Source organism: Paramisgurnus dabryanus, chromosome 6 (genome assembly GCF_030506205.2).
Source record: "Paramisgurnus dabryanus chromosome 6, PD_genome_1.1, whole genome shotgun sequence".
NCBI classification, from domain to species: domain Eukaryota; kingdom Metazoa; phylum Chordata; class Actinopteri; order Cypriniformes; family Cobitidae; genus Paramisgurnus; species Paramisgurnus dabryanus.
The window spans coordinates 43,515,299-43,542,976 of NC_133342.1; the positions used below are offsets into that span (position 1 = coordinate 43,515,299).

General features: G+C 37.5%; 1 protein-coding gene across 1 annotated transcript in view; it reads left to right on the plus strand.

The window, feature by feature from the left end:
- Window positions 1-253: 253 nt before the first annotated feature.
- The window catches only part of LOC141282317 (macrophage mannose receptor 1-like), a 68,141-nt gene continuing 40,716 nt past the window's right edge, over window positions 254-27,678 (plus strand). Inside the window, exons 1-3 of the mRNA XM_073815047.1 lie at window positions 254-326; window positions 405-764; window positions 852-1,181. Of these exons, the coding sequence (XP_073671148.1) occupies window positions 254-326; window positions 405-764; window positions 852-1,181 (763 nt within the window). The remainder of the gene's footprint in view (window positions 327-404; window positions 765-851; window positions 1,182-27,678) is intronic.

A 27,678-nucleotide genomic window follows, 5' to 3' on the forward strand; every position in this document is an offset into this window, starting at 1 on the left:
AGCTTTGCATATCAGTCAAATGCTGCAAAGATTAATACAACTTCATTGTTAGCTGCAAAAATAATAAATAATTGTGCAGCAGTGTGGTACTGTACAAAAACAAATAAGACTGTCTGCATTAAGTGCAATTCTTTGTATGAAATGTGTAGCCACAGTACATCTGTGATTTGAGCATTTACTGCCCAGTTAAAGTATTACTTTAAAATTGTTGATTATTAATCTTCCACTTATCCAAAGAGATCAGTGTAGAGTGATGGTGAAACATCAGAGAGGAGCTGTGACAGCAGTCATGAACATGAGTTTGTTTGTGCTGCTTCTGCTGTCAGGTTGGTGTCATCATTTAAATATGTTTTCACAAGTATATGTGTACACATGAATATATTTAAACATGTTCATTTTAACAGGACTTCAGTGCAGTGCTTCTGGTCTTTGGCGAGAGTATCAATACATAAACATAAGTATGACATGGACAGATGCTCAGAGTTACTGTAGAGAGCGATACACTGATCTGGCTACTGTAGACTCGATGGATGATGTGGACAGGATTATAAATACAGTGAATGATGGCTACAGTGGATCAGTGTGGATTGGACTGCAGAATGCGACACAGAGTCGTTGGGTTTGGTCAAATGGAGAAGATACCATTTCACAGTACAATGCATGGAACGCACCACCTACTAGTGGAGAAGAATGTGTTTTATTTGCCAATAATGTTTGGTGTGATTGTGCATGTGAGGTCTTTTTAAACTTTGTGTGCTACAGTGGTAAGTAGTCAGTTTTAACAGTGTTAATATTCAGTTCAACCAAAAAGAATTGCTAAGACATGACTTTTATTTTGCATCTCTCAATAGAAACTACTGGATACATTGTGGTAAAAAATATGACAACATGGATAGATGCTCAGAGTTACTGCAGAGAGTATTACACTGATCTGGCCACTGTCCGCAATGCTTATGAGCAGAACCAACTACATATAGTTGTTGGAGATATGTACTGGGTCTGGATCGGTCTGTTTTTGGACTCTTGGCAGTGGTCTGATCAGTGGAACCTCACCTTTAGAAACTGGGCAGCAGAAAATCCATTCATAAGTTCTGGTGACTGTGTTGCCATGTCAACAATTGATTCTGGAAAATGGATTCAACACATCTGTGACCAACAGTACCCTTTCATCTGCTATGGAGGTGAGTTTTACAACTGAATTACTTAGCAGCACAAAAGTCATGGGTTTGAATCACAATGAACACACATAACAGTTAAGAGAAGTTTACCTTAATGCATTCTACAAAGTTCTTGACAAACGTGTCTGCCAACTGCATACATTAAAATTATGTTTACAATTCTCAATATTAAGTTATAACTTTTATAAACTGAAGTTGTGATATGTTTTACTGTATTTCTATTTTCACAATAAATTTTACTTTGTTTTATGAAGAGGACAAGTTAGTTAAAAGACAGACTGTGAGACTGAACTTGTCTAATGATGGGAAACACAACTTGACTGATCCTTCACTACAGACCGCCATTCTGAATGAGGTTTGTCTCTGTGTTAAATGCTGTCATCAGATTCATGGTAATGTGTTAAATGCCCATCCAAACCATCATTTAAAGTTATAGTCTGCAGTTTGCTGTAATTTATGAGAGGAAAACTCAATAGGTAGAACTTTGTACTGTAAGCTTGCGGTTGGGCCAGGTCCCCCTATTGGCTACAAGAATTAAAATATATATATTATATTCTAAAACAAATAAACATATTTATTTAGTTTCTTATCAGATATTTTGTAAAACAATCGTTAATCTGGTCATTCTGTCTGCATTTATCAAAACGTAACACTTGGTAAAGTCATCTAGCTGTCCAATCACGATTGAGGAGAGGCGGGACAAACACGACACCGACCAACTATAACATCCTTCCTTTACTACTGAACAACAGCATAAAAGTTAATAAAGCTTGTCTATTACAATATATAACACCACGTGCTACCACAATACAAATATGCATTAATTTAAAGGTGCTCTAAGCGAATTCACACGTTTTAGGCCATAAAACATTTTTTGTTTCATAAAGTAAACATCTCCTCACTATCTGCTAGCTGCCTGTTCTCTGAATACACTGTAAAAAAACGTGGTCTCTGTAAACAGCCCAGGCTTCGCAAACTGCAACAAAAACAAAGTGGTCAAACCTACCACCACGAAACATAATAAAGTGTTCCAGCCAATAAACAACAAAAAGGATTTGGGATTGGGCGCGTTCATGACTCGTTCAGAAATCATGGAAGGGAGGGGGAGGAGTTAGCTATGCTCCGTTTAGTTTGAATGTCAACAAGAAGGGACATCACACAGATTCGCTTAGAGCACCTTTAACAAATTAAGCAAAATAATTTACTTATAAGACAGTACTTGCCGGAATGTTTTGTATTACAGCAAATAAAGCACATAACTTAATAGACTAGTGTTAAAAAAGCAATATCAATCGCTTGTTGTTAGAACAACGCCTGGTGTGTTTAGCTGCCAAAAACCTTTGATGGAGTTATAAATCATTAAAGGGGTGGTTTAATGCTATGTCATGCATTCTGACTTATTAACAAAGTTTAAGAGTTGTAACCCTCATGCTAAACATAAGCAAAGTGTCAAAAAAGCAGTTGAGCTTGTAAAAGAGTATTTCTGAGCAAAACTCATGCCTCCTTTTTCATACAAGTTTCGGAAAGTTTTTTTTCAAATGGGGGTATGCGTTATGACTGATTGACCCCATATTCCTAAAAATCTAGCAGCCTCAGAAACGATACATTAGCCTTTAGCACTACCATTACTTCAAGATAAAACTGTTATATATATAATATAAAAACTGTTATTATATAAATCATATAACTTAATCATAAATAACCAGTGTTTTGAGGACATTTACCTGAGTGGATGTGTTGCTCGACGAGGATTTTGTTGCGATTCTCCATCTTGAAGAGAAATATTTAGCGAAGCTCTCTCGCGGAGTGAAGAAGAGGTGGAGTTACAAGGTTTCTCAGACAGTTGAAATGTCCAATGGAGTTAAGAGGTTTGCAGGGTTTCCCGCAGAAAATTTGTTAGTTAAGGTGGTAAGGTTGTGCAGGTGGGCGGGCCAGGGGCGTGGCAATCAAAGGGGCGTACGCATAATGATGAAAATATTTTTATTTAAAAAACTCAAATAAAACTCAATTTTGAAGAAACTATGACAGAAAATGAACACATACTAGATTATTAATGAATTAAATGTTTTATCAACAGGCTAGTTTTCCTCCAGACATTAACCTACCATGTCTTTCTCTCATTTCGGCCATGTGGCGCGTGCCCGCTCGCAGTGTGAAGTGCATCCACGCTATTCTCCGAGACGCACTTGACGGCCTTTTGTGCAGCAATTTGGCCTTTTGTGCAGCAATTTTTTATTTTTTTTTGACGACCTTGTTAAGGTGGTAGGGTATCCCAGCTTAGGTGGGCCGCCCGAATTGAAAAGTGCTGCGGGAAACCCTGGGTTTGCGCTCAAGCTTTTTCAGGACTTTAGATTGGTTAATAAATTGTAAAAGTAACAGACCCAGGTGGGGAGCATCGATTTGTGAAAAAATATGAAATTGACAAAATTTGGACATACGAGGTTTCCGTCCGACAGCGACGATATGTAATACCTTATTCAAATTTAAATGAATAACCATTTTAGAGGGCTCACACACAGGCCTCTGTTCGGATTAATTTAGAGTTGTTTATGATCAAAGTTACACAACTCAACTCAAATGTAAGTTATTTTTTGGTGCAATACATTTTACATTGAATGTCAAGTCTGTGACATTCAATGAAAAGGGTATGTGTCTAAAACACATATTGAGTAGGAGTTACATGGCATAGGCTACATCGTTTACATCTCTGGTTCACCCCAAACAAGGATAAAACCCTTACAGTAATCTCACAAAAAAAAGTATATAATCATGTCAGTGAAATTTTAAGTCCAATGGATTCATAGACCCATAAATCATGGGGTTAGACACCAAGATTACTTGGCTAGCTCAAATAATGAAGGAGTTAGGATATTTTAAGGGCTTCCTGCCTGTCTTGGACGCCATCATAAATTACACCTTTTTAGTGGTCAAACTTTGGTAAACTTTTAGTATGTTATTAGGGACACCTAATACTACAAAAAACAGCTGAGAAACCTTTTGTTAGAATTTTGTTAGGGTTAGGTGTTTTTTTTCATATATGCAGTAGAGCCCTGCAAGCCTGTCGGGCTCATTTTCAAAGTAAAAATTACTTTTATTCAGGTAAATGGAGGTTTGCAACGGAGGTTTTGCCAAAAATAGTAAACATCTACCAACCAGCTATTATAAACGCTATATCAGATTGTTTTATGTATCCTTATAGATAATATCTGTTTTATATTTATGTTTGAGTATTGTTGTGTTTGAATATTGTTGTAATGTTGTTTATGTTTTGTTTAAATTTAGTTAGCTTAATACGAAAGATAGACCGTAATTTTAAACGCCATATAGGGCGTTGTAAAGGTCAATTTGAAGGTAGAATTGTAATGGGTCAGACATTATTTCCGAGTTTAATTTAAGTTTTTCTTGCTACTTTAAAATAAATTTAGTTTCATATAATATGTCTCTTAATTTTAATCGCTGTTTTGTTGATAAGTTTTGTGACTATAAATTAATAAAAACAAAAAATCAACGTCATATTAATATTTAATGCTCGTTTAGCCGATTGTGCTTTTTGCCATTTCTGTGTTGCTAGGGGAGGAGGTGCACGGACCTCGCACACTTTAAAAATTAACGTCATACTAATTTTTATTTATTAATTGCACACTGAACAGCGACAGGTAAGGGAAGGAAAGTTATTTAGTGCTTTCTGAAGAATACAGTCAGTTCGTTCAAAAATTTTCAAATGGACTATAAGATCATAAATATGAATTGTGAACAGTGAGCTATTATAACCCCCTACATTAAAGCAATAAGCATTTCTGTAGGCTAAAGCTATATACTTCACCTCTTATTATGTTTGAGAACGCGCGTCCGAGAGAGAGAGCGCGCATCAAAGAGCGCGAGCGTCAGAGAGAGCTTAAAAGTAATTGATATTGGTCTCGGGTCAGGTCGGGTTCGGGCTGAAAAAATTGCAGGCATTGTCGGGCTGGGGTCGGGTAGGGCTTGAACACGTCGGGTCAGGGCCGGGCTAGGGCTGGAGTTTTGAGCCCGTGCAGGGCTCTACAGTCGCCTACATATGTAAAACGTAAGGCTGATTATTTAAAAAAAGTTTTTTTAAAGTTTGATTTCCGTCTATGTCAGCTGTGAATCCAAAAGTAGCATTCAAAGCTGCGCATACTCGTAACTCTTAATCTCCGCCTACTGCACGCCTTCAAGTGTTCGTCTTTTTCCGCCAAAAGTCTGAAAGGCTTTTTTTATCAATCTAACAACACGAAAGACTCTTTGGACATATGAAGGATAAAATACTACACTAGAGGTAAGCAAGATTAACATTAGATTGGGGAAAAACTTTTGTGTTATGTCAGCTTTAAACCTAATGTACTGTTCACTACATATGAATTTTGCTTTTTGTTTTTACTTGTATTTTGAATTAGGCATTCATTTGTGTTGTGTTTTAGAAGTGAAGAAAAATTCCTAAAAAATAAACTAACGCTGTGGATTTTTTCTTGCAGTGTATATAGTGGCTAAGGCATTAAACCTCTTAACTTTAATATAATTGCTGTGTATATATTGTCAAACTGTAATTAAAATGCTTCAATATTAAATTACTGTTTATAATAAAAACAGTTACAGTAAGAGTTATTCAACTGATTGTAGTATTAATATTATTAATAAAAATACAAATAATGGTTCTTATTTATTAACTATGTTACAGTTACAAAAATAAATAAAATATTATCATGTTTTATATTTATCTAACATTCAGGCTGTTCTTTTAATGTTTATTAATTCATTTTAATTTTCTAGTTTAGTCATAGCACATGAAAAAACAGTTACCCGAGCAGAACATTTGTTAGTTTTCTTTTAAATTTGGACTGTTTTACTGTATTTATGGTCAAATAAATGCAGTCATGGTGATCATAAAAAACATAAACATTTCATTTTATGTAAAGATGTGGCCTTTAAAAACGCGCGTTTTCTCCCCGCGTCTCAAGTGCTTTCGAGGGGGGGCTACTTTCCCTTTTCCCTTAATGTGTTTCGCTTCACAGAATATCCACCAGGTGGCGCATAATAAACATTGTCATTGCCATCACCAAATGTTATTGGTATAGTTGATGCAAATAAAATGTAAATGTACAGTAGGCTTTACAAACAATGCAAACAAATTGTTTCTAAAAGTAGCAATGATTTAAAGAGATTAATGTGGTATAAAGAAAGACATGATAAAATTAGAAGTATGCAAAAGAGCACCGTTCAGATATTGTTAATTAAAGCGGTTTTATACACCTTTCTGCTTTGTTTAAATTGACAAGCATTTTATTCGCCACTGTTAACACGTTTTCTGATCGATTTAATGATTTATTACAGAAACTTTTATGAAGCAACGCTATTGTACTAAGCATATATATATACATATGTGTGTGTGTGTGTGTGTGTGTGTGTGTTATAAATGTTATAAAAAATATATTAGTATTCTTATATATTAAGAATAACAATATGATACATTTATATTGCTCTAAAAGTCTTTACATATAGTGTTGGACTTTAAGGCGTCCATTGCATGTTCATAATTTAGAGGAAAGGCAAAAGATACAAATATCTAAGTTCAAATATTTATTGATCAGATATGAAAAAGTTTAACAGCGCGCTGGATCTTCTCATGACCACATCTGGTAAGCGAAGACGCCCAGCCTCTTTTTTGACAATTATTTATATCATATGTGACGTCGATCTTTCTTCAGAAAATCTCCACCCACAAAGGCTGCTCTTCCTCGTGAATCTGACTCCCTTACCACACCCAATTTCAGCCTGTAGGCAAAGATGGACACACATAGACAAAGAAAAAACAATCTGTTCTCCTCTCATCCCTGGGAGCCCTGCAGTTCTTCTCTAGTACTCCTCCACTTGACATAGCATGTTATAATGCTTTCTTAAAAACAAATCATTAATAAAACATTCATTTATAAAAAACATAAGCTGTAAGATGAAAGTGATTATTATGTAAAACATATTTCAATATCATGACATCATTTCATTATTTGTAAAATTGGTTATATGAATAAGGCACACATTAACTTCTTTAGATAGATAAACACATATTAAATCTTTTACTGCAATACTACTTCTAAGCAAACACTTTAATCATTATTAAAAACCATCTGTTAGGAAAGAAACACACACACACACACACACACACACACACACACACACACACACACACACACACACACACACAGGAGATTCTGTTTCTTCAAGGTTGAGCTGCCATGCCCCCATTAAGTTATTCTGTATGCAACCTTCATTTAATTGGTTAATACAAATTTATCAAAGACAACATCTTATATTTATTACATCAATTATTCAATGATTTATACTGATTAAGTAAGAAATACATGGCATATTTTATCCTGTGTATATGTTTTATCCCTGTTTGCTTTTCTCCCTCAGGCCTCTCTCTTATCTTAACAATCTCCAGACGTAAATTCCTCAGCATATGCTCCTTGTAGCTTTTACACACATACAAAAGCTGGTAACTTTCCACTCACACAGACATTTACTCACATATCTCAGCACAGAAAGCATAATGGCACATATCAATTATAACATGATTAATAAAACAACATAAAAATCCCACAATAGAAAGAGGAATTATACTTAACACCACCAATAAAGTTTAAACGTTATTCTTTAGAAAAACGCCTCAGAAGTGTTGAGTTTATAAATATTTACACTTACAATATAATTTGTGAAATGTGTGTGTAAAATAATAAATTACATAACATGACTGTAAAGACAAACACGCCGCGTCGCATGATTTTATAAATACTGAGGTCCATATGAGTATTTTTGTAGGGCATGAATTTTATGAATTTTAATACATCAGAAAACCAAAGAATCAAATACCTATAGATTTCAAACCATGTCAGTATGCAGAAGACATTAGAAATACATTGTTATAATTATTTTACCATCCTGGGCACACTGCTGTGTCAGTAAAGTAAACATAGGCTAACTGCATCATGTTAACTGCAGTAACTTCAGTAAACGTTGTTCAGGAAATAAAAATTCCATGATGATGTCACGGAGTGACTTTTTAGGGCGGAACAAAAAGTGAGAGATGATGTTCTGCCTGGACCGAATTCTACAAACACCGTCACTTCCGGGTATCCCCGGGAACCCCCTTATCAAGCGAAATCAACCGCAGGTGTGTAAACAATGTGGCGATTGCCCAGTGGGTGGTTCACACGAGTGAAAGGAGTATAAAAGGAGCATTGGAAACACAGGAAGAGGTGCGCTGTTGTGTTGGGAAGGAACGCTGCGAGCGAAGCGAAGGGCTGTAATACGAGTGTGGGAAAATGCAGGCTGAAACCGTTGGGGATTCGCTATGCGAATGAAAGGAGAGGAGAACAAAGATCCTAAAGAGGGGTGAGAGAAAGCAACATTGGAGAAAGTTGATACTTACCAAGTGTGTGCTTCATTGAAGGTCTGGGCGAAGCAAACATTGCTGCTGGGCATCCTCTGGGTCACCTAAGGAGAGAGGAACAGAAGGGAAGAACGGTTAATGACACGGAGATCGTGCGTACAAAGTACAAGACATCTTTGTGACGGATATAAGTAACAGTATTGGAGTGTTATCTGCTGTTTAGCGGCCCCACCGTGTGTGTTGGGACGGGTGGGCGAGCCGAAGACTTGGAGGCCGAGCTGGCATTGTGTGCGGAGCTACCACGACTGGGTAGGACATCGCTCGGTGCAGCGAACTCAAGTCTCCCTCAGGGCGGATCCCGGCCAGGTGAAGAGTACGGACCTTATTAATCACTGAAGTGTGTCGTGCAGTGTGTGAGTGTGTTTTGACGTGAGTGCACCTGAAGCTTTCCAGTGTTGTGCCATGTCTCCTGTCGTCTGTACTCGCCCCAGGTTAGGAGGGTCTCTGTGGAAACGAGCGTGAGCTACTGAGACGGTGGACACCAACTTTCCAACTGCCCGATACAACCCCAGCCCAGAGGAAGTGGATTGCATACGTTGAGTGAGGTACTGTGAGAACATTGTGGGAGGAATCATAACGTCAGAGGGGACGTTGGGAGTGCTGTTTGAAAACTGATTGCTGTGTGTGTACCTTGTGTGTGGCAGTGTGTGCTGAGCTGCTCACCCCACTGTCTAGATCTTCGCCTGTCCACAGGAGGAAGGGAAGAGGACATGTTAGCCCAGGAGGACGGACGCACGATAGCTGCTCCACCTGAATTCAGTCACTGAGGTGCCATTGGCCATTTTTGGCTCTACAAGCCACAGCCGGACGCTGGTAAAAGCTCTCCCTCTTCTCGCCCTTGAACGAAGCCGAGAGGTGACGTATGGTTTTGTTCACACTGTTGTTGATACCTACTCACACATCGAGCTAAGGCTATACCCACCCTGTGAAACTCGTAGGCCCAGAGAAAGAGCCTGTGAATGTATTGATATCTACCTTACAACGAGCTAAAGCTATACCCACCCTGGAAACTTGTAAGCCCAGAGAAGGACCCTGTGAATGTATTGATACCTACCTTACGTCGAGCTAAAGCTATACCCAACCTGTGAAACTCGTAAGCCCAGAGAAAGAGCCTGTGAATGTATTGATACCTACCTTACGTCGAGCTAAAGCTATACCCACCTTGGAAACTCGTAAGCCCAGAGAAGGACCCTGCGAATGTGTTGATACTTACCTTATATTGAGCTAAAGCTATACCCAACCTGTGAAACTCGTAAGCTCAGAGAAAGAGCCTGTGAATGTGTTGATACTTACCTACCCATAGAGTCTAGGTTAAACCTACCTTGTGTGCCTTGTAAACCCGGGGCGAAGAGCCTGTAAGGTCAGTCACGATCCACCTACCAAGCTGAGTCCCAGTTAACTGACTCCTGCCCCTTACTTGCACTCACAGGAACTGTTGGAGCGAAGGAGCCGGGCCCGAGAAGAACCGCTGTCGACAGGTCCAGGTAGTTGGTCTCTGCCTTCCCTCATACTCATTGTGTGTTTTAATCTGCCTTCGGGAGAAGAGAAGGGCGCCACGGGAACAACAGCAACGCAGGAGGTGGACCTAGAGGCGAAGGAGCTCCGTCCTGTCCTTTTCCTGTATACCCCTTGCCTGTGTCGGCTGGATCCCCCCCTCTCCTTTCTCTGGACCCCCATCTTCTCCTGGAAGAGAGAGAGAAATATTTTAGATTCCCTTTCCCCATTCCCAAACTCATTTTAAATAATTTAATAAAGATTGTTATATATTTTACTTATCTCTCTTGTGTGTCTGGTCATTAGGGTGCTTTTGGGACCTCCTCAAGGTGGAACCTAGGGAGGGGCGTGACTCACAAAGTCTGTGGTCCGCTCCGACCTGTGACAATAACTGTGCATTCAGACCGCCACCGGAAGCTGCACAGAAGCTCTGGCTGCCCTGACAGCGACGCTAAAGAAAAGTTGAAGTGGACGCTCTGACGCTCGAATGCATTCTCTGAACTCCTCTCAGGCGGAGGTTTCCGCCTTCCGATTGGTTGCCGGTGAACATTTCTGCCTTCCGATTGTTTGCCGCCGAACCGTGTCATATCTCATTACCATAAAGTTGAGCTGATTTCAACTCTCCTGGACGCTCACGCTGTACATGACGCGCCGCTGCTCGCCGGAGCTCGCTGCCGGCTCTCATTGAAAATAAATGACTTCCGGCCACTTTGACGCTCTCGCCGGTGGCGGTCTAAATGCACAGTAACCGTAAACTTACTTCTAATAGAGCTCAACACTATAGGAAGAAGTTACAGTCAGGACCAGTGAGTGTTTTCTCTTCTTTTGTTATTTGATTACCTTTAATGACTTCAACAGGTGCTGTTTATTAGGCTTTAAGACTGAATGCAATAAAATGTTCAAGCCAAAAGATGAACATGAGCTCATTTAAACTGTGCACGCGCGCTACGGGTGGATTAAGTGTTGTACCGCGCACGTGATGCATCGCGTTTTCAAGTTCAAGCTTAGCAGGAGTCCAGTAAAACAGTGAATATAGTCATTATACAGTAAAAATATATCTTCAAGAATTAAATGGTGGCGTTGAATTTTGTAATAACGGAAAGTGAATTACTGTAAGGGAGTGAAGGCAGCGCATTAAATGTGGACACCCATGTGGCTCAGCTGCAGTAATGTTTCTTGTCACAGCTATCGGATCCGTGTACAAAGGTGTCCAATCCGGCCCGCGTGATGATTTATACAGTATTATTAAATATTAAATATATATTTTAAAAACCCTTTTAGGCGGGTTTCTAGTGGATAGAAGACGTTAGCAGATGGCCAAAAATAAAGTTGCCAGATACACATATACGTATATTGACAGGGCTTAAAGTACTCCGGCAGGGGGCCGGATAACTCGGGGTTACTCAACTGTTACTCAGAGAAAAGTTGCGCGGGGTTTGTTAGTTCAAGTCACAGCTTTTATAGGGGACACCTCATAAGCAGTGCGAGCGGGAGACGTAATGCAACGCATATTAAACTACGGATGAGGAAAAAGTGCCCAGGTTATGAAAAGAGGAAAGATGAGGAGAAACGTGCAAAAGATAAAAGTAGCCTACAGTAGTCTATGTATGCAGCTCACTCAACTCAATATAAGTGAATTATAAACTATATCTAATATATCATTATGTTGCTTGCTATGCAGTTACACATGGAGCAGTAATATTAATTTTTACAGAGATCGAACATATTCAAGTCCAAAATAAATATATAGGCTATAATAGTTCATAAATGTATTCAGGAATTTAATTTGTTAGTTTAGTGCAGGGGTGTCAAACATGCGGCCCGCGGGCCGGATACGGCCCGCAAAGGTGTCCAATCCGGCCCGCGTGATGATTTATACAGTATTATTAAATATTAAATATATATTTTAAAAACCCTTTTAGGCGGGTTTCTAGTTCGTTTTTAATATGATAGACTTGCGGAAAGCAGCAAAACGCGGAACATAGACTACGGTTCCCAAAAATCTTGCCGTTTTATTGTTACCGCTCCGCTAAAGATCCACTGATTCCGGTGATCCACTTCGTGTTTTCTCGCCCGCTCCGCAGCATCTCTGTGTCCACTCTCTTCCTGGAGAGCGAAGACGACAGTTTCCGAAGTTCGTTGCATTAACAGGTAGATTCATTACATTATATCAGTTGTTAAACCGCAGAATTAGTAATTTGTAAGTATGTTTATGTATTTCTTCCGGTAATGATTTGCTGTCAGGGTTCTAAAAGTGCTAACAATTTAGCAAGCAAACCACAACAAAATATCCACATTCTTATTAACGTTACAATACTTGTCTAATCGATTTAATGTTCCCGATCAGATCTAAGTTAATATAAACACTAAATTTGCTGTTGTTGGCACACTTTGTAGACAAAAAATATAAAAAACACAAATGCCTTCACAAAATAACGACAGAGAACGGAAAGAGAGGCTTTTAGCAGCAGTTCAACAATGCAAACATGGATTCAAAGCTCCATCAAGCCAGCAGGTAAATCATATTGAATATTTAGCAGATTGTCACACTTTAATTCTTATTATATTTCCCATTATAATCACTTGTCTAAGTTGATGCTAGTAATATAATACATAATATTTATAATACTTTATTAAAACCATAATAATAGTACCACCCCCCATAGTGCCATTTTTGGTTTGGGCCACTGCCCCATCTAGCATTTTCTAAATGACTGTTCTCATTACAAATATATTCCAAAGAAAAGTGAATGGTTTATAAATAATTTTGGCATTAAGGCAAAAGAAGTTAAATTAAAGCTTTTCAACCTATAAGGCCAGTGGATTTTGATGTAAATTTGTGTGTATAATATACAGTATGAGTGTGACCTTATGAAATGTAGTTTTCACAGAGCTGTGTGTTTCTCTGGGTTTCTTGCTAAACAAACTAATTGGTTTGTTAAGTTAATTTTAACACAATTATCAGCACACTAAGGTTTAAAAAAATTATCCGGCCCGCACTTCATGGCATTATTTACCATCCGGCCCACAGCCTAAAATGAGTTTGACACCCCTGGTTTAGTGCAAGGTTTTAATAGAAAAAGTTTGTATTTATTATTATGATATTTATTAAGATATGGCTTAGAAAAGATTTACTTACTCTTATAAATAAAGTATAAAATAGATTGAAAGCACTGTTTATATTTTTATGTATTATTATGTGTTTAATAATAGAATTTAAATGCAGTACATATACAGAAATAATGTGTTTTTATGTTAAAATAGCTATACGGCCCTCCGACAAGATTTCCATCTCAGAAATGGCCCAAAGCCAGTTTGAGACCCCAGCTTTAGGCACTTGGTTCAGTAAACTTCCGAAACCTGGAGTTTGTTTTTGCATAGTTTTTTGGCACAATAACTTGTTAATGGGTTGAAAATATGACTGTGTGGTTGCTCATAGAATTGGTTAATAGAAAAAATGGCTTGGTAAAAGTCCTGGTTGAGCCACAGAAAGTTCAGGCTCAGGATTTTTTTTCACTTTAAGCCCTGATTAGTATTAGTGCAACCACACGCAACAACCAGACATTTTGATGCTGGAAAAACATTTTGATAAACTTTCTGAGTTGCTAACACGTTAGAATCAATGGGGAATAACACCACTTCTATTGCCGAAATGCGCGCGCAGGCTATTTCACGTGAGCTGTAAAAGGGTCTTGTGGGGTGCAGCGCAGACCTGTTGGCCTGTGACATCACACTACCGCGAGATCAATGTAAAAGCATACCGAGTCATTTACTGTTAAATCGATTTCGCAATGCTAAGACGTCACATGATAAAAAGCCACACAAGCGCTGAGCTTTGTGTCAAACAAGACGAGCGTCAGAAAATGACTGAGGTCTGGTCAGGGAGTTAACCCAACACAAAAGTGAAAATGATAGCACTTACCAAGAACAAAAATTGTTTTGGTCAAGCATTTTTATTTCCTGCTTTATTATTTGCGTTCACTCCAAACAATCCAAGATCAAGTACCTGGAACATTTTTAAAACATGGTGTGTCACTTTTAAGCCAAAACTTGTGCATTTGTAATTCATTAATGTAATTCATCAAATCAAACTGCACAAAGATAAATAATGAACATAATATACATCATCTTACTTCATTTTCTGTTTTGATGTCCATGTCTTTGTTTGTGTCTGGAGAATGGTTTGCTGTTCTCCAAGAGGCAGTAATGTCTATTAAATACAGAAGTCAAAAATCAAATCACACACATATGTTTACTCTTTTAAACTGATATATTTTTAAATAGAGTGTATTAAACTCACATCATTCTTTACCCAGACAGCTGGAACAACATAGTCTGGTATAGGACTTCTGCAAACAAAAAAACAAGTATAAGTAAACTTTATATTGTAAAAAGGTAAAATAAAAGATTAAGATAAACAATAAAGACAACATTTATAACTTTATTTTTTATTAGTATAAAATTCCTTTCCAAAAGCAATGGATGTACTCATGTCTTTGTCTCTGTCTGGAGTACGGTCGGCTGTTCTCCAAGAGGCAGTAATATCTATTAAATAAAGGAGTCAAAAATCTTAACACATGCACATTTGTTTATTATTTTAACAGTTAGGTTTTTAAATTAAGTGTATTAAACTAATTATTATTCTTTACTCACATTATTCTTTATCCAAATTGCAGAAACAAAATTTATTGTTGACAAAGTGTGACAAAATTAAACTTTATACTGTAAAATAAAAGATTAAAACAAACACATACAAAATGCATGACTCTTGCATATTAAATTCCTTTACAAAAGCATGTGGTTATTCTTCAAGCAGGGTTGGTTATGTTACACCATAAAATAAAGCAAATAAATCTGGCCTTTTAACAACACAATCTTGTAAACTGCACTGACCAGGGGCCTCATTTATAAAGCATGCATACGCACAAAACAGGGCTGAAAACATGCATACACAACTTCCCACGCAAAGGTTGTGATCTATAAAGAAAAACTTGATGGCAGAATATGCGCACCGGTAAGCAAACTCTGATTCATGCGTACGCACACTTTGGAGACAATTAATGGGAATTGGCGACAGAGATGGCGAGAAAGTGAACTGAAATCAGATTGAAGAAAGTAAATATGACAAATCGATTATAAGTATTGATAACACACATATGTAATTTCACTCTATATCATACGTTAAATCCGCGTTATCATGATGATGAAATCCAGCAGTGTTATTTGTGCTTGTACTGAGTGATAATTGTTTCATAGTCATCTTGTAAAATTCAAACTTAAATCATTTTAAATATTTAATCAGCGCTGTCTCACGGTAACAATGTCCACTTTCGGGAGCGCGAGATGGCCCGACTACATGGAATACAGGACAGCATCAAATACGCATCCATTAGATCAGTGGTTCTTAACGTTATTCCTGGAGGCCCACTGCCCTGCACATTTTGTATGTCTCCCTTATTTAACACACCTGATTCAAATCATCAGCTCATTAGAAGAGATCTCAATGAACTGAACTGAGTCTGCCAGATAAAAGAGACATACAAAACATGCAGGGCAGTGGGCCTCCAGGAATAACGTTAAGAACCACTGCATTAGATAACTGCAGAACACAGTGTAAATAACCAAATATTTAATGTGCATTTTATCATCAAATGTCAAAGTGTGGAAATACAACCATCAAGCTCCCGGACAATCGTTTCTCTATGTTTTCGATGTCCTAATTATGATGTTCATAAGAAAACCTGCATGAAGAAACATGTGTTCACCTATTACACTAAAATAAATATTTACTCACACGTCTACAAGTTAATGCAAGTCTGTTAGGTAAAAGGATATTACTATTTATGCTTTTAAATTTAAATTATTCATTTTTTATATGTCTGCTCTTTGTAGAGCAGAGGAGAAAGCTTGTGCGGCTGGAGAACAGTCCGCATATATCAGACACGTGCACAAAAGGAGCAGAAAACACATATCTATTTTATTTTAGTGATACCTCTCATTTATGCTGTGATTTGGCAAGGTGTAGCCTACAGTATTATTGCTGTAAAAACTATATGAATGCTGCGGTAATCCCCAGGTGTAATGCTGCGCTATTGCAATGGTTTGCCTTTATTGGTTGGGAATATTTAGCTTACGAACTAATAATTGGATAACAGTCTTACTAATATGTTCAGAAGGTGATTTGCATTGACTATTTATGGTTAAAAATAGGCGTGTACAGGGCGGGATATGAGGCAGATTCACGTACACATACTTTAAGGTGATCTGTGATTTATAAAAGCAACATTGCTTGGTGGTGTCATAGACTGTAAAAGAAATGGACACAGCGACCCCATTGGATTCAACGGAGAAAAGTGAAGTCAATTAGAAGCACGCACTCTACTGGGGGTCGAGAGTACTGCGCAGACTCAAACTGAGCTTAATGACGTAGATGTCACGTGAGCAACCGGTCTGACAATTGTAAGTCTTCTAATAGTCGTGCAACGAGAAATCTGAATCACCCACCGAATCTTGCAGAGACGGCGAGCGTGAACAGGAGCAAATTTTGGTAAGTATTCTTATTAATAATCTCCCTTGACTTTATGCCTCCACGTCCACCCGATTGCCTCATAGACAGTAAAATATTGCCTGCGAGCTTCTCTCTCAGTCCATACGGTAATTTCTCTACTGTGCGATAGTAGAGTCGCAGGGCCATAACATAAGATACATGGTAATGGAGCTTTTTATACATTCTATACGTTTCTTTAGAAATAATAAAGGGACAAATGGAGGCTAACAGCAGGTGGGGTTTCACTAAGCAATGGCGGCACCCGAGGAAGCTTCAATAAAATCATAGATATGTACACTAGATGTTGCCTTGGCTACGGCAGTTCATTGGACAGAATGCATCAAACAGAGCTGCCATCTTGAAACAGGGGAATCCCGCATCAGCGTCATTGTAGGCAATGGTGTAACGGAAATAAAATCACCATAAATCGTCATGAATGCGATTTTCTTCGTTTTCTTTTGGTTCGCTTTAAGTGTAAAATACCGAACTTGTCCTTTAATTGTATATTTAAATCGTAAACACAATGTAATGTAAAGTCTTATTTATTTATAAAAAATACTGTTTAAAAGTACAAAACCAAAAAGACTTAAAAAAGCACACATACTTAAAGGAGCATTTCACCCGTGGAAACATTCATCTTTATTAAAAGTGGATCATATTTGTAGTCGAAATGTAACATACATTTAAAATTTGGTGCCTGTTTTACCGAGAATAGGAGTGTTTGTTGTCTCACCCCCTCAACAAAGATATAGGACTTCCTTCTTTCAATGATGCAAAATGACGATTTTTACATCATTGAAAGAAGGAAGTGCAACACTGAAATCCGTATTTCTCCTGTCTCAGGGGAAACAGAGGGAATGATGCACGACCATTCAAAAACATGACTGGGGTTCTAACTATACAAAGCTTAATGCAAATGGGTGAAGTGTCCCTTTAAAATACTTATGTTTGATGTATATTAGTGCAGAATGAATTATTAATTTATCTGTTTATTGCATTGTTTGTATATTGCACATTGACACCTTTGCATTAACTGCCCAAAATAACATTTTCTACATTTTGTCTTTCAGTAAAGATAAACCTATTTATTATTGCCTAAAATATTAACTTTGATGTTTTTATCAATTGTACATATGATTTTATAAAAATAGGTTTTGAAATGTGTCTGCTATTTAAATAAATATTGTAAATGCTTTTTGACCAGACAAAGCCATTTAATTTAGACTTTTTACATTTACAAAAACTTTTTGGTGTTTTTTTTCACTCTTTGGCCAACCAAACCTTAGCCAGAACTCAGCCAGATATTTACTGTTTTCTGGCAGACCACACACATGCCAGGACTCAGCCAAAAAAATTACCTTTGGCTTTTGGCTGGCTAGCCTCACTCCACAACTCCCCCGAAAGCTGTTTCAGACAAGGGTGTGAACAAAAGAGAGAATACATTTAGCCATGAATGCCCAATGTAAGCCAGATTTGTGCCAGAAACTTTGCTATCTGGGTTAGGAGGGGGTGTAGCAGGGTTTTTGCGGGGTCTTTATCTTAAGCCAGGACTAAGCCTTAGTTTAAATAGGAAATATAACTAGTTTTAACAAACATGCCTTACTAAAAACATTATTTGTCTGCATTTTGAGGCATAACAAAGGATACTGACATGGCCGTCTGGACCTCGGTAATTTTCTGACGCTTGTCTTATTTGACTCAACGCTCAGCATTCGTTTGGCTTCTTGCTGCCGCGCGCAGACCCATCGGACGGCATGTGACGTCTTGGCACCACGAGACAGTACATGACTCCATATGCTTTTGAATAGATCTCGCTGTAGTGTGATGTCACAGGTCAACAGGTTTGCGCTGCGGCCCATTAAGTAAGATAAAGTGAAAATTATTCTTAGATGACCAATAAAATCATACCAGGCAGACAGCAAATGGGACGGATAACTCAGTTAGTGGAAGTGCAAGAAAGATGTAAGCATAGGTTAAATTGGGCCGGAGCGCAGCCTCTGTAATCGACGACCTCTGTAATCTGTAAATTCCAGAGCAATTTACCCACTGTTTTTCGGCAAACACAGAGGTCATCTGAGAAATGTTATCCCGTCCGGATGCAAAGGTCTGTGTTTGCTCTCAATATCTTTTGAAAACGCGTTTCTTTTCGTGTTTTGGCAAACGTGATCTGCAGAAAGGTCTTACTAACGCGCGTATATTGTACTTCCTGAGTCCCATTCATTCACATAGCCTATGGATGTTTTTTCCATTCGGCGGAATAAAATAATTAAATCAAGACGAGCTGAATATCATATATCATCACTGTTAAGACTGGACAAAACAACGGTAGTTAGTTTTGTAGGTGTTCAGCTTGGGAGTTATACTCGGTTTATCATAAAATGGGAATAATAATACAACAGAATATTTGGCATTGGGGCAAGCAGAACATGAATTCACAAATTAGAATTAATAGACTTTGATGTTTTTTACATGCAAAAAGCAGCGTGCCGCAGATTCACAGACTAAAATGAGTCTGAATGTGAAACCGTCTAACTTACACCTCATTGCTACTCGTTCTGTATTTACCAATAATTAAATACTTAATTTGTGTTAAAACAGCCATATTTGTTATTTAAAAAGCAAAAATATATGGTGGATAATAAAAGCAATAGATTTGATTTACTTATTATCCTAAGTTAAAAGTATAACATACAAATTCCCAGTGAAACACCAGTGCGAAGTGAAACATGATAATATAAAAAGCACAACAATGAAGAAAGGCACATTACAACCATGTGAAAGCTATTAAAAACCGTTCAGATGCAAAAAGGAACTAAATGTAAAATTAGATAAATTAGTTAATGGTATTGCGCAAATGCTCTCGGTCTCTTCAAGGTTATGCGAATTAGCGGTTTGCAGGAATATTTGAGTTAGTAAAACAAAGAAAATTTGATGTAATTATGTTACAAGAAAGCATAATGACTTAAAAATGATGCTGATTGGGCAGGAGAGTTGGATGGAATGTCCTTTCTATGTGCTGTTTTGCAATGGTGTTGTGGGGATGATTATCTTATCTCGGGCGGTGATTTTTAATGCACAATTTCCAACTTGGATAGGAATCATATCGAACCACACATGCCCTCTCAAAATCAATTAATTCAATTTGCAGAGACACTTGAATTATGTGATTTAGGAGAAAGTTAAATGAGACACAGAGAAGAGTTATTTTAAATCATTGTGCAGTGGTGATATTAGGGGAAAGTCCAAGTAAGATAATTTTGTGTACAGTTTACTCAGAATGTTACAAGAGAGACCAATTCTAATATAAATATCTTGGAGATTTAAATTTTAAAACTTCAAGACTTGGCTGAGCTAATTGGAGATTGTTGTTATTTAGATTCATTGGTCAAAAAGAAAGTTCAGTTGGCTGAACTGCTGGGCCTTAAGACGTAAGGGGGTCTCAACAGGTCACAGTTTCAGAATTTGAATCAAATGGATGTTCCATCTAAATTTTTCTTTAATTCACATTCACAGGAGGGCACATTCTTTCTATGAGAACTTATACATAAATGAGCTGGGGGAACAATTTAAGAGTTTTTTAATAATTTACCACAATCCTCACCGGACGCTAAAACCAAAATCTCAGGTGCCTTGGGTCTAGGAGAAGTGTAGCCTATAAGGCACTCCAAGGAATGGAGTCTGGAAAGGCTACTGGAATTGATGGCTTACCAGCTGACTTTTATAAGTCTTTTTGGACATTACTGGGCAAGGATTTGAGATACTGAATGAAAGTTTGATGGCGGGACAGTTGCTTTTAAGCTGCCATAGAGATTAACAGAGATTAGGTGCTAGCAATCGATGCTTTATAAAACTTAATATATAAACAAATAGATTGTCGGGGGTGATAGAGGGAGTTATCCATCCAGATTAGACATATAATGTTTCCGATAAGTCAAATTTTGATCATATTTACTTGATTTGTGACATTTTTAAATTTCCAAAATATTTAATTTAGATTGCGGTCTAATTTCACTAGTTCAGTAGAAGACTTTTGACCGATTTAGACACTGTACTTGTGGAGAGTTTTAAAAGCCTTTGGCTTTGATCAGAGATACATTAATTATATTACCTTCATCTGCCTCCGTAAAAACCTTTTGATGCGGGCAGCGGGGTTACGTGAATGTCCGAGCTGCACACGTGACAGATCAACTAAGCAATATGATGACATGTGAGAGGGCTGTCTGAAATCACGCACCAAACGACTCTGAATAAAAAACACAGACTTATCATTACGGTGGGTTCCAGTGTTTAGGGAGAGCTTTACTTCCTGCTTTTTTCAAAACAATCGCATCTTAATGACGAAAGCGCGCCCGGACTCGAATCGTTAAAAAGTACAGTGTGACATGTGCACCTGGGGGAGTAGGGAGGGGTGACAATCGCGCTGGGGCATGGTTTGGTTCGGTTTGGATAATGTCAGTGCGCCCTAAAGAGTCATCATCTGCAAGTGTTAATTGAGGTAAGAGTGAAGCATTACTTTTGGGTAAGTGGTCAAATGAGAGACCAAAACTCCTTGACAGGTCAATTTGGGGAAAAGCAGGTTTAAAAATATTTAGGTGTTTATCATGGGGATAATACAACAATGCAAAGGAACTGGGAATGTGTCATTGAGAATATAAAGTATGTCTACATGAATGGAAGCATTTTTGGAATGTGTGCACTTAATTTTTGTACAGCACAGCGCTTCGTGAATGTATTCATTCCTTAGTATCCAAACAGGGATGAATTTAGAAGCTACCAAACACTTCTATGTTTTCCCTATTTAAAGACTGTTCCATGAATAGTTACATGAGCAAGTATGGTGGCACAAAATAAAAATTTGATTTTTGTATTGCAGAAAAGCACTTAGTTTGCAGCACTTCTACGACAGGCGCAGTAATATTGACGGAAGTTTGAGTGAGAAGGGGAGTAGTCAGGAGTGATGATGTTACTGCACGCCAAGGTCAAAGTGCTGCAAATTAAGTGCTCTTCTATACTATCTTTCTCAGCTTTTTACATCTGATGTTTTTTTGTAAATAATTATATATCCATATATAAAAAAAGGATATATGCTATGAACAAGGTTTTTGTTCAAAGCTTTAATTCACTCTGGTTAACTCCCCACCATTGACGAGTTATCTTGTCAATTAAGAGAAAAAATTTGCATAAAAAGTGTTTCTGATGAATTTTATGGTAATCTGCAATACTGTGATTATCCACTAAATGATCCACTTGCCCAATTTATGAAAAAATGAAGCAAAAAGGTTATTTGAATCTTGTTATTTGAATCTGATCTCTAACAAAATTAAAGTACAATAATAACGAATGCACTGTAATGATGGATACTTTGAAAATGTGTTTACTGTAGGGAGATTAATATACCTTTACAGTTTATCCTCAACTGCTAAAACAGTTTCTGAAACATTGCTTCATTTTCTGGAAGTGGGGACTGCAGTATTAAAAGCTGAATGACACCACCTAGCACTGGATGAATTCATTTGACAAATCTGAAAAGATTTGTGGCTTTAAAAAAAAAACATTTTGGGCTTAAACCCCAGAAGCCACAATCAAAACCTAAGCCCCCTAAATCATTTTTGGTACCATTTACCATTTATGATTATTAGTGCAAGCTTGGCCTGTCATGATTATTCAAGTTTTGTTTGATTTTTCTTTTCTCATCTTCAGATAAATAAAAAGCTAAAGAGCGCCGGGCTGAAAAACGCATACATAAGCTGGAAAAAGGAGGAAGGTGGAGAGGTGTTTCATCTTGGAAAACGTGCAGTGAATTCAAATACAACATGTGATACGAACCTTCCACTTAAAAATTAAGGCAGCCTCAAGGAAATATAAAAAATATGTTTCATATTCAATTGTCTTAGGTTAACGCAAAGAGATTGATGTGATTATGCAGTAAATAATATCTATGAATACAGCACACCCTGATATTTTACTCCTTTTCAAAGCTAGTTTATGTTTTCTATTAAAGGTGACATAGAATGATTGAACGGGGTATTTATCCTTGTTCTGTGATGTGACATGTAGACAACATTTTTTTGTTTGGGTCTGTAATGCCTTTAGCAGCTTCCTAAAAACCTCTCTCAGATAGCTCTATTATGGTGGGGGATTTTGAACAAGTGGTTTTGCACCTATTTGGCTCCCCCTACTGGCTTAACTCGCAATCTCATTACTGATTGGCTGACTTTGCTGCCACTCAAAAAATATAGCCAATTATTTTAAAGTGGAGGGGCAGTTAGATGCCTGTGATGTCATAAGCATCAGTTTTTCAGATTGGGCCATTTTCTGGCTGACATTTCTAAAAGAGGAATTTCTATGAGACTGAGATGTTTAGCATGTCTAGCACTTTTTGTATGTTTGTGAATGTGGGTAGACTACCATTATTCAACAAAGACAAGGTAAAAAGGGTTTTTCATTCTCTGTCCCCTTTAAATTATTCTCATTAATTTTGATGGAAACTCATTAAGGTACAGTGTGTGTACTATTCCCAACTTTAGGTGATGCTATGTAAATCTGTGCAGTACACAACATTTTTTAAAACTAATGATTAATTTGAAATTTAAATATTTAATTTAAAAATATTTCTAATTTTAAATAATTTAAAACTTAACTATAATGTAGATTAGTTTAGTGCATATATTGTAAAATAACCATTGTGTGTTAAATTTTAAAATAACATTTTTACAAACCTGTCTGTTTATTGAGGTAATGGAAATAAAGAACGTTATTGAAAGTAATGGCATTTTTTATTGATTTATATCATGTATACTTGTTTACAAAAATTCTACAACAATAATACACATCTTCTCAATTTGGGTTGTTACAAAACATTCCAAATTAGGCTACTTTTAGTTTGTTTAAGATTCACTGAAGAAACCAGTTTGCACCACTTTTGTCATTTTTATGTACTTCACTTGTTTATGTAAAATCACCAAATAATGTAAAGAACATTGAGTGAAAATAAAACCTAAATATTACCATGGTAGGGTGATGTCTTTAATACTGAGTAAGATCATGTCAATGATTGAAATCATGGTAAAATTAATGGTCGAAATCAAACTTTGATGCATGTTACTGTATATCAGAGAATTAGATAACAAGAAACTTCCAGGCAGGTGTGTTGGAGCTGGTCATGGAAAGCCACCAGATGGCACTATGTTATTGAAACCATGCAAGAGACCAAACAATTATGAGAATAACATGTGCCAAGAATGAAACGCAGACTGATGAGTTGTAACAACTCTCTTAAACTTCAGTTTAACAAAAGACACAATAAAATATGGGATACAGTCCATTGAGTTTTTGATACTAATATATATTAAAGTGTATACAAGAAAGCAACCTTCACACATAAACAACAATTTCACCCCTTTACTATACTATGTACAAATCAGTCTTCTCAAAACAGTGTATGCAATGCATTCTCCAAAAACCTGTATTTCCAGCGTTGTTTGGCCATTGCCTACAGTTCTGTCCCAAACGTTCCAATTAGGCTTGCAGCTATCAATTATTTTTGTAATCAATTAATCTAGCACTTAATCGATCAATTCATCAGATAATTTTGTGTGTGGGTTTTTAAACAACCAAAACAAATAATGCCTAACGTGAAATTATGTGGCTGTAAATTGATTAAGCATTTGGCTTTTATTTCTAACAAAAACAGAGGTATTGATTCCAACTCCAACATTTGGCTCCAAAACTAAGCCTATTTATTTCTATTTTTACCCATTTAGTGTTTATACTGTTAGTGCCAGTGCCAACAATTAAGCAATTTAAATGGAAATGGACTGCATTTATATATAGCGCTTTTAACAGACCTTTGGCCATCCAAAGCACTTTACAAGTTGCCTCACATTCACTCACTCATTCATATGCCGACGGCAGTGTCAGCCATGAAGACACAATCCAGCTTGTCGGGAGCAGCTGGGGTTAAGTGTCTTGCTCAAGGACACCTCGACACTTGGTCAGGTGGAGCCGGGGATTGAACCACCATTCCGGTTTGTAGACACAGACCTGCCAACCTGTACGCATTTTGCGTAGCAGGTACTCATTTTGACCTCAAAGTACGGTGGTACGATTTGTCACTCTAAACTACGCAAAAACCTGATGACGCCCTTTGCTGCGCGGAGTACTCAAAAGAAGCAACAGAAAAAAGAAAAATATGTTCAATCATAGCACTGGGCTCATCCACCACATAGAAAGTGGGGATGATTGACAAGTCGTATGGCCAATCAGTAACAAGAGTCTGCTATCGATGGAATCACAAAATCCAGCGTGATCTCCTTCCTCCACCCGCAGTTTCTGACCATCTTTTTCAACGGAGAGTCAAGACGTCTGACCCGCTAAGGTAAACTGGTCAGGGTGGATGTGCAAATAATGAAATAATGCATTAGCTTAATCCTTTGAAGTCGACGGTCGCGCGGGCTCCGTTTCATAACGTGCACTTGACCGCAAGATGCGCTAACATTACTTCTGATTTGTAAATGAGCATAATTTATAATTGAGCGCTTACGAAAAAGTAAAAAAACGGAAAGTTCACTCTCAGTGAAGGGAATCCACCTGACATCCGAGTGAAGCGGATTAAATGCGTTCTGAAATAACGCGCTCTTGATAATTGTCAATAAAATAAAACATCATATACAAACCACATCAAATAAAGTTTTATAAATGGAGAATATCTCGTGTCTCGAGCGCTCACGTGATAGGTGCCTATGCTGTACTGTACTGCACTGAAAACAAAGCTACAATAAATTACAGACAGACATACAGTTAACAGCACTACTGTCACAGTTATGGTTGAATTTAAAGCAGTGTTAACTCTAAAATACTGTCTTAAAGGGATAGTTAACTTAAAACATGTAATTCAGTCATAGTTTACATAACAGAACAGACCATCCAAACATTTATGAGTTTCTTTATTGTGTGATACCCAAGTTATTTTAAAGAGTGTTGATAACCACAGTGTCTGGTCCCCACTCCATTGTATTTTTTGCTAGTCAGGGAAAAACAACAATTTTTTTTCTCAATTTTTTGTGTGTGTTTCACTCAAGAAAGAAATCTTGAAGGTTAGACACAATATGAGGTTGAGTAAATGATAACAGAATGTTATTTGTGTGTTAACCATCTCCCACTATTTAACAGTAATATCACTTTTAACAGTGTTTGTGCAGACATGCTAAACTTTGGAGAATACAGTATTTAACATTAATAATGTTATTAATCACCATGTAAGGCAAATTTAGTTAAACATGATTTTATTCACATTTATAATTATTTTTAAAGCAGATTATGGCAGGATGGGGAAAAAAGTGAGTGCAATGTGCAGCATGTTACCTTGAAAGCTACCAAGAGGTGTGTGTGCGTGCATGTGCGCGTGCATGTGTTAACTTATATGTTCAAAACCCGTGTTCTGTCCTTTCGGCCGATGCTACTGTACTCAAAAAAAAATTCCAAGGTTGGCAGGTCTGTAGACAACCTACATGAACCACTGAGGGTGTTTTCACATATACACTGTTTAGGTCGGCCCAAATGACGTGTCGCACTAAACGACCGCTCCGAGACCGCTCTAAACAGGTGGTCTCGGAGCGGCTGTTGCCGAACTCTGGGGCGACCCACCTGTGGTGTGAACACTGCTGGACCTCGGGCCGAACCAAATACAGGAAGTTCTCCACATGTTTGAGCAACTAGGCTTTCGTTGTGACGTGAGCCTGGTGTTATATTGTGGGTTAACAACAAACAAGCCAATCCTGGTCCGTTGCATAGAGATTCGCTGTCTCCTTTACGTTTGAGCTGATGATTTTATAAATGCATAGCTGTCCTTCACACACAAATAGTGACATTACGGGCTTTTAGCAAACGGCTCCGTGAGAAAGGCTTTAATAGAACAGCTACGCAATTTCGCGTTAAAGCAAAGAAACTTCACAAAGACGTGCATCGTTTATCTCCACATCTTGATAGCTGCGCTCTCTCTGTCAAGCTGGTTGTCGTGGAAACGTGGGGGTGGTCATGAGACGGTAAGAGCTGTCAGAGACCAATGACAGCGCTGACCGTTGTCACATGGTGTACGGTGCGGCATTTCGAGTAAAGTAAAAAATATATATATGTGAACACGGACCGCACTAACTGAAAAATGATACAATGTATTTTGGTGCGCTCCGAGGCCGCACCACGGTTCGCACCAATATATGTGAAAATAACCTGAGCCACTGCCGCCCCACGGCATTCCACAAGACGTTTTTAAGATATTAAATAAATCTTTGATGTCCCAAGAGTACATATGTGAAGTTTTAGCTCAAAATACCCTATAGGTAATTTATTGTGGCATGTTAAAATAGGCAATATATGGGTCTGAGCAAAAATGCACCGTTTTTGTGTGTATCCCTTTAAATCCAAACGAGCCGCTCAGGTGGGCGGAGTCTCAAGCGCTCGCGCTGTAGAGAAGATAGAGCATCAAGGAAGATTCTCTCACGAAAGAAGTTAGTGAGCAATGTTAAGCATTATATAATTTAACAAGTTTAAAAAGTCAATCATCTGTTTTATGTATACTAAATACATGTTTTTCAGCAGATGGGGAACATTGTGGAATAAAAAATAAAGACTTTTAGGTATCATAGTGTTTTAAACAGGCACAATGATTTTCAGCATGTTACAATAAATTACACTTCCACAAACACTCAAAGTTTTCTTTTTGACCAAACCACACGAGCGCATTTAAATGATCTGTAATAAAACAACATGTTTAATGCTTAAACTGGTAACACTTTACAATAAGGTTCATAAGTTAACATTAGTTAACTACATTAATTAACATGAACTAATAATGAACTGCACTTTTACAGCATTTATTCATCTCTGTTAATGTTAATTTCAACAATTACTAATACTTTTATTAAAATTTTGTTAACGTTAGTTAATGCACTGTGAACTAACATGAACAAGCAAATAAAGCTTTATTTCTATTAGCTTAC